We start from the raw sequence: 8,929 nt of genomic DNA, 5'->3' as shown, positions 1-8,929 counted from the left end.
AGTTAAGAACATATCAAATGAAGTTGAATCCTGAGAAGTGTTCTTTTGGGATCCAGGGAGGAAAGTTCTTAGGATTTATGTTAACATCAAGAGGAATAGAAGTGAACCCAGATAAGGGAAGGGCGATCTTGGAGATGAAAAGCCCAACAAGTGTAAAGGAGGTTCAGCGTTTGACAGGGCGAATGGCCGCCTTGTCACGTTTCTTGCCAATGGCGGGTGACAAAGCGGCCCCGTTCTTCACATGTTTAAAAAAGAATTCAAAGTTTCAGTGGACAGAGGAATGCGAACAAGCTTTTACCAAATTGAAAGAAACATTGGCCACATTACCGGTACTCTCCAAGCCAACACCAGGCGTTCCATTAGTGCTCTATTTAGCGGTTACTGACAAGGCGGTAAGTACGGTTTTGCTCCAGGAAGAAGGAAAAAAGCAGAAAATTATATATTTCGTGAGCCATACTTTACAGGGGGCAGAATTGCGGTACCAAAAAATTGAAAAGGCGGCTTTGGCGATTCTGAAAACTGCAAGGCGCCTCAGACCTTACTTCCAAAGTTTCCAAGTCAAAGTTAAAACTGATGTTCCCTTAAGGCAAGTACTTCAGAAGCCTGATTTATCAGGGCGATTGGTTAGCTGGTCAGTTGAGCTATCAGAGTATGACATACAATATGAGCCAAGGGGCCAAGTCACAGTCCAGAGTTTAATTGACTTCGTGGCGGAATTAACACCCACTGAAGGAGAGAAGACTCAAGGAGAATGGGTCCTGTCTGTGGATGGATCCTCTAATAACACTGGAAGTGGGGCGGGAATAACAATCGAAAGTCCAGATAAAATGATCATTGAACAGTCTCTCAAGTTTGAGTTCAAGGCGAGCAATAATCAATCTGAGTACGAGGCTCTGATTGCCGGCTTAAGGTTGGCCATTGAGTTGGGAGTCCAGAAGTTATTTATCAAAGGAGATTCGCAGTTAGTGGTTAAACAAGTGAAAGGCGAGTACCAGGTGAAGGATCCGCAACTGTCCAAATATTTGGAAGTGGTGCGCAGATTGATGATGGAGGTCAAAGAAATCAAAATAGAACATGTCCCGAGGGGACAAAATGAGAGGGCTGATGTGTTGGCGAAGTTGGCAAGCACAGGGAGATTGGGCAACTACCAGACAGTCATTCAAGAAACCCTGCCTCGCCCGAGCATTGATTTGGTAGAAATAAAGTTGAAAGCTGTAAAGTCAGTCAGTGAGGGCGAGATATCTTGGATGGAATCGATTAAGACCTTCTTAGAGAACCCACCAAAGGAGGATGATTTGAACACGAGAACAAAACGCAGGGAAGCCAGTTCTACACACTGGTGGGTGGTGAGTTGTATCGGCGAGGAATCATGTCTCCTATGCTCAAATGTGTCGATATCAAGGACGCCCTCGGAATAATGGCGGAAGTCCACGAAGGTGTGTGTTCTAGTCATATCGGCGGGCGATCCTTGGCAGTTAAGGTGATAAGAGCAGGATTCTATTGGCCAACGATGAAGAAGGATTGTTTGGAGTATGTTAAGAAATGTGAAAAATGTCAAGTCTTTTCTGACCTACACAAGGCTCCACCAGAAGAATTAACAACCATGATGGCGCCTTGGCCGTTCGCCATGTGGGGGACTGATATCTTAGGACCATTCCCTGTGGCGAAGGCACAAATGAAGTACATCATCGTGGCGGTTGATTACTTCACTAAGTGGATAGAAGCTGAGGCAGTGGCAACTATCACGGCCGCCAAGGTCAGGAGCTTCTTGTGGCGAAGGATTGTTTGTAGATTTGGGGTCCCCAGGGCATTAGTAATGGATAACGGAACACAATTCACAAGTAGTGTTACCCGAGAATTTTGTACAGAAATGGGAATCGAGATGCGATTTGCCTCTGTAGAACATCCACAGACCAATGGGCAGGCTGAATCGGCTAACAAAGTTATCCTGAAAGGTTTAAAGAAGAAACTGGATGAAGCAAAAGGGCTTTGGGCGGAGGAACTACCAGGCGTTCTTTGGGCATACAACACCACGGAACAGTCAAGCACAAAGGAAACCCCGTATCGTCTAACTTATGGAACTGACGCCATGCTCCCAGTGGAAATTGAAAACCAAAGTTGGCGAGTGGCTCGGTTTAATGAAAATGACAACGGAGAAAACTTAATAGCAAATCTAATCATGCTGCCCGAGGAACAACGAGAGGCCCACATAAGAAATGAGGCGGGAAAAGTGAAGGTGGCAAGAAAGTTCTCAACAAAAGTGGTGCCAAGAAAAATGAGGGTAGGAGACTTAGTGCTCCGAAAAAATACAATACCCGATAAACACAACAAACTTTCACCCAACTGGGGCGGGCCTTACAGGATTATTGGCGATGTTGGAGGAGGAGCTTATAAGTTGGAACAACTAAGCGGTCAAAAGGTTCCACGAACATGGAACGCCTCTCATCTAAAGCAGTATTTTAGTTAGTAGAAACAACAAATGTAAATGAAGTCGCACTCTTTTTCCCTTTCTTTGGAAAGGTTTTTAATGAGGCGACATTTGTAATGAAGGGACAATTGTTCCCATACGAAAGAAAATTAATGAAAAGATCATTTCAACAGAATCGTATATATTTTTTGAATTTTTATTACGAGTTCATGCAATGCAAATCGTATCAAGGTATGCAATACCGCGAGTAAACCTTTCGGAATAAGAAAGTATCGCCTTCAAAAGTTAAAAGCCTTGGCAATTCTAGTGGCCACTAGAAACCAAGCCTCGTCGAAAAATCGGCTAAGGTATGTAAACCAAAATAACAACGAAAGTTGGACACAACTAAAACAACGAATGAACTTAAAATGATATCCATTTAAAGTAGGGAAAAGAGGGCGACGCCCATACATGATTTGGAATGAAAATAAAAGACAGGGCAATGCCCAAAGAAAAATTTCAACTTCATAAAATAAAAACAAATTCAAGCCAGGTTCTCGTTGTTGGCGTTGTTGCCCTGGCTTGTCCCAGCTTTGGGATCTTCCTTCTCTTGATCCTCATTCCTGTGCTGCTCATTCCCATCCTCGCCATCTTCTTCAGGCTCACTCTCATCATCGAATTGGGGAAGGAGGTCGAGGCTAATGTCATCATCACCAACTACTTGACCATCCTTGATCTCCTTCAGCCACCCAATGCGGGAAAGATCAAAGCCCGGCTCAACTACACTGATCTGCTCTTTGGCCGCCAGAAAGCCTTGAGCATATTGGAGAGAAGCACGCCCTAAGATGGAAGCATTCAGGCGATCATATTTCTTTTCCAACTTCTGATATTTGGCTTGAACGGCAGTGTGCTTGTCATTTATGGCTTCTTTAAGAGACTTGGTCTTTTGAAGAAGCAGGTCCGAAGCAGCCAAGTCTTCCGTTAACTTAGCACACTTCTCCTCAGCAGATTTCAGCTTTTTGTTGGCAGTCTCAGCATCAGATTTAGCCCGCTCATAGGCTGTCTTGTAATCAGCTGCCTTCTTCTCAAAATGGTTCTTGGCTGAGATCAACTCCTTCACGCACTGAGCCATCCCCGCCACAGTACTGGCGGCAGAAAGCGCGTGATGGATCGCCATGGAAGCAATGTTGGGGGACCTTGACCGGAAATGTCCTTGTGAATCCGGTTGTCAAAAGTACGGGTCATGAATTCCAGCCCATTGAAGTGAGGATCCGACAAGTTCAGCAAGGGGGGAGGAGCCTCGCCACCAATGGCTGAACTAGGGCCAGCCTGGCCAAATGGAGTTGATGGGCGGTTGATCAGCGAGCTTGAATCTTGTTGAGGGGGCGGGACATTGTCATGTCCCTTCTTTTTCTCAGCTGGATGACTTTTTGAATCAAGAGTCGATTGGTGGAGAGGCTTACCACCAGCAGCACCTGAAGTTTTTTGACGTTTAGGGTCCCTGACGTTGTCAGAACCCGAGGTACCTTCATTCTTCTTCTTCTGCTCAGTTTCGGCGGCCCTCTTCTTCGCCGCCGCAGCAGACTGGGCGAGGTACTCCTTCATCTTGAGTGGGTTCGCGTCAACCTTGCCTTTTCCCATCGTAGCTGTACGGAAAACACCAATTAGACGAGATACATGAACAAAAAGAAAAAGAAGTTACGTACAAAGATTATAAACTTACTAAAAAATTGATTTAAAGTGCCGGATTTCGACGCCTCAATCAAGTCGTGACCGGAAATTACTGGTAGTGTGCGGAGATAATCGGCGACGCCTTGTTCAGATTCATCCAAGGCGTCGTATGAAACGGATATTTTTCGGCGAGGGTTCTTTGTCCAGTAAAAAGGGAAGAGAGGGTTATTGTCAGAATCTCGGAACAAGTTCTTTATTTCGGGCGACTCCACAACTTTAAAGTATTTCTTCTGCCATACTTTGTAATGGCTTTTAAGGGCGGTGAACCGACTCATGTTCTTACGGGCTAATAGTGGAACCCATTTCACAGAAGTAGGTTTAGTGGTGACTGATTTATAGAAAAGGAAGAACAAAGGATAGGTTGGAGTGAAACTCAAGTGTTCACAAAGAATTTCAAAGCAGCGGAGAAAACCCCAGGCGTTGGGCTGGAGTTGGCAAGGCGCCACATTCAGAAAAGAAAGAACGTGACATATAAACGGCGAGAAAGGAAGTTTGATGTTCAAGTCTAAGAAGAAATAGCCATAAACAAAGAAAAAATCGGGCGATTCATCGGCTGGTTCTTTACGCAACAGAACACAGTCATCTTCGCCACATGGGAGGACATTCAACAGATGATCTTCATTATTCGAGGTGGCGGGATCTATCTTCGTGAACCCTTGAGCAGAAATTCGAAGCGAACTAATGCTCCCAACGCTGCTCCAGATAGAATGCAACAGACATTTATCTTCAACTAAATGCACGTCAGAGCGCCATTCAGGTGAAGACAAATCTCCATTAGAGGAGAGAATTGAGTCTACAGAGCCGGCGGGACCGGAATCATCATGGGTAGAAGGCGAGGAATGAATTTCAATTATAGAGGGGGCGACAACTTCCTCCTCCGTGGAGGGTGAAGAAAGTTCTAGGGAAGAAAGGCTAGCGTTTGGTAAAGACATGCGAGGCAGTTTCATAAAAAGAAGAAAGAAGACGAACAAACTAAAAGTAAAAAGAAGATGAACAGAGTCAGAGAAAAAAGAAGTAAACGAAGAATCTCAGGAAAGAGAAAAACTAACCAGGGGAAGAACTGTGGATTTGAGAAAGGAGAACGTCGGAGATAGGGGAGCACCGCGCAATGACGACGGCCGGAGGAAGAAAAGGTTCACCGGAGTTCAAAAGAGGGAATGAAAGCTGCGGTGAAAAGGTTTTCAGAACAAAGGTTTTAAGAAAGTGAAAAAATGAAAAGTGAAAAGGGGTTTTTTATAGAGAGAAAGGAGGAGAGAGAGAATGAATGGGGGAAGATCGTGGGATCGTGGGATTTGAAATTCGAAAAGGTAGGAAGCGAAAAGACATTACTCCTCGAGACGCACAACTGAAAATTGCATTTATAACAAATGATGACGAAATCCCGGAAAATAAGGATACGTGCGTCAGTTGAAAAGACGTGATTGACGGTTATAACTAATGGCGACATATCTTTGAAACGGCAACAAAGGTGGCGAAGCGTGAAAATGGCGATGAAACAACGAAAGTAAAATGGCGATGAACGAATAAACAATAGAGGCGAACTATTGGGTAACATGATGAAGACACTTCGACTCAATTACTCGAGTCTCATGTCTTGGGGGCATGTGGACTGGGCGGGACATAAAGAAGATTATGTCCCGCCCAAAATGAACAAATAACCATTGAAGAGAGCCATGGCGGGAAAGGCGACACGACGAGCTTCATTGCCCCCCCTTAGATGATGGACCCACAAGCCAGCTGGAAGATTCCTTTGGATTTGTCTTATATGTACCGGGATTTGGGCCGTGATTGTCAGGCCCAAATATAGGAAAGATCCATATCATGACCACCCCCTCTATAAAAGGGGAGGTCACCCACTTGTACAAAACCAACTTTTTCAGCATTAATGAGAATATTCCTTTTATGGTAGTTTTGCTATTTTAGTGCTCTGCTAGGGTTTACTTTTTGTCTTTCTCTTACGTAAGCTTGCCCTAGTACAGAACAGTTACCAATTGTAAGGGACTCTTAGCTCATTTGAGAAATAAAAGCTTGAAAATTCAGTTACATTCTCTCTCTAAGCAGTTACGCTCTAAACTCTCTCTAGATTCTCATATCGCGATCCTCTCACTATGGGTACCGTACCTCTTCTCTATGTTCTTGGATAGAACACTAACATTCTCCCAAAACCCCGTCATTAGCATGACATAACTTCAAGTTTCCCCACAATCCGAAATCACATAAACATATATAAGTTTAGTTAGCACAGTCCAACAAAATAAGTATATGCACAAATACATCAAGCTCCATTGAGCGATGAAACCTAATACAGTGCTGTAAAACATAACCCTGTCCTAAGGCTAGAAAACAGTAAGAAAGAAACCACAATAAACGGCCGGAGCCTCAGCAGTCAATAGTTGCATAAGCCTCAGTCAATCACAATGGCATAAGCCTCAGTCAATCACAATTATCAATAATCAATATGTGTCGAGTTCTCGATACCTAAAACATTATCTAGTAAATTAAAGTAAGTTGCCCTCACCTTAGGCGCTTTCCTTCCTAAGCTGTGAGTCCAATCCAATCACATCATTGTTTTTCGTATCGGCTTGCTTCCTTCCATTGTGTAGCTCTGATGCCAAGTGTTTCCATTTTTCGTACCTTTCACAAGCATACTTAACGTAATCACTAATTGAGCTACCTACTAACTCAAGTATAGAGCTCCGACTTCAAGCAATTGACTCGAAGAAAACACAAGTTAAACCCAATCTCCGTAATGGCTATAAACCACTAGGATCAAATTCGGAAATCTAGACATGTTATCACAATGCCAACATCAACAACAATATTTAACGCTTCAAAATCTTTTGACTTAGTAAATCAACTTTAAAACCAAAACATACACTTTTTCTAAATTAGAAAAGTTCGCATAACTAATACTTATTCCTCTCGTTTTCCTTAGAGTTCTCAGTCTCTATTAGGATACTCATTGAGGCTTTTTACAATAATACGCACACAAATCTTTTCATTAAAGCGATTAACACATCATCTCCAAGTAATATCTTTCATTTTCCTTTCCACAATTATCCAAAGGTAATCACTTATTTTGCTGACATTGTAATAACCAAGCTTGGTGGTGTCGAGACATGTAAATATACCTGGGATGTTCTTAAGACTAAGTATGCAATCGGTCTTGCAGTCGTATTCTTTGCTTTAAGGAAAAATTGTTTCGTTTTTCCAAAGGATATCTCTCTGTTTCCTCCTACATGAATCAAATTAAGGCTCTCAATAACAAGCTTGCATGCATCCATCAACCAGTTGACCATAGACATTTAGTCGTCAGCACTCTTAAAGGACTTGGAACTGATTTTCATTAGATTGCAGCAGCCAGAAGCGCTCGTGACATACCAATAAAGTTCGAGGTATTACATGAAAAGATGGAAGACTTTAAAGTTTATATGATATGTTAAGAGCACCTCCAGCAGCCCTCGATTCCTACTGAATATGCTGTGTTTCCAGATGGAAATTATTTCATAACCTAAACCATTTGGTTTCAATACAGTTGATTAGGTGGAAATACCTAGGTTGTAGTAGCTTGATCGAAGTAAACACTAGCCTCTTTGTTTTTTGGAGTAAATAGTTTCTCCAAAAATAGGAAATATCCCATAATTATTTAAATTTAAAATGACCCCTAAAATCTCCAATTAAAACTTCTTGAGTGCAAAAAATATTGCCTAATTATGTCATGGAAATACTTCATTCAATATGTTTTTTTAATGATTGCACTTAACCTATTGAGAAAAAGAAAACCTATAGAATGCATTAGTAACTAAGTAATAATAATATCTAAACGTAATCAAAACTTTATCTATATATCTTTAAAATGACTAGCGTACTTAAAATTCATTTGAGCCGAATTAATTATAACTTACACAAGAAAATTATAACTTAACATATTTATAACAACTGGTTAGTAACTACATTTTAAAAAAACTTTAGAACAATTAATTGGGCGTAGCTGTTTCTTATGAGTTATTGCAAACTACTAAATATTTTGAATGCTTCTCTCACATAGGAAACTCTAAGTACGACTTAATTGATCACCTAATACATCAAACAAAATCTTGTTTGTCTAACAATATAATAACCTAATAAAAATGGCCATGAAATCATTCAATAGCTTGTTTGCAGTCATGGCTATTTTGGCTAGTTTAACTTTACTCATTAAAACATCCCACAGTTCTCCAGTTGAGGTTAATTATGCCCCAAGACCTTTGTCAACGTATGGCAAATATTTGAGTAACTGTGCAAGCAAGTTAAAACCAATTTGTGGCCAAGAAATATTTTTAGGAGTATTTGTTGGCAGTCACACTGTCAGCGATAATTGTTGCCATAGCCTAGTGAATGACATGGGAAAATCATGTCCTGTTGATCTGACAAAATATGGGGCAAGTTCACCAACATTCAAGAAGAACGCAACTGAAATTATGAAGAGATGCTACAAGGTGTGGGATTATTGTAGTCTAGTTCACCTTCATTAGATTGATACACAGTGACAAGTGGAAGAGAATGAATGTGCTATTTTAAATGTTACAATTTGATAAAGTAATTTATCTCAGTACTACTACTTTTTTATTTATTGAATCTATTATAAATTTATAGTTCAATGATTTTTTTCTTTCTCTTAAACAAAGGCATATTAAAAATTGAACTTATTATAATACCAAAAACTAAAAAGTTTACGGTGTTGTTCTTAATTCGTAGCTTGGTTGGTGTCTCATAATGCTTTCATGAATCAATGGGCAACTTGTATGACTT

General features: G+C 41.3%; 1 protein-coding gene across 1 annotated transcript; it reads left to right on the top strand.

Moving 5' to 3' along the window:
- Window positions 1-8,268: 8,268 nt before the first annotated feature.
- Window positions 8,269-8,652, top strand: LOC130732028 (uncharacterized). Its single transcript, XM_057584163.1, has one exon. It carries the CDS (start codon window positions 8,269-8,271, stop codon window positions 8,650-8,652), a length of 384 nt encoding a protein of 127 aa, XP_057440146.1.
- Window positions 8,653-8,929: the final 277 nt, after the last annotated feature.

Source organism: Lotus japonicus, chromosome 1 (genome assembly GCF_012489685.1).
Source record: "Lotus japonicus ecotype B-129 chromosome 1, LjGifu_v1.2".
Classification (NCBI taxonomy): Eukaryota; Viridiplantae; Streptophyta; class Magnoliopsida; order Fabales; family Fabaceae; genus Lotus; species Lotus japonicus.
This window is presented reverse-complemented; position numbering and strand designations above follow the sequence as displayed.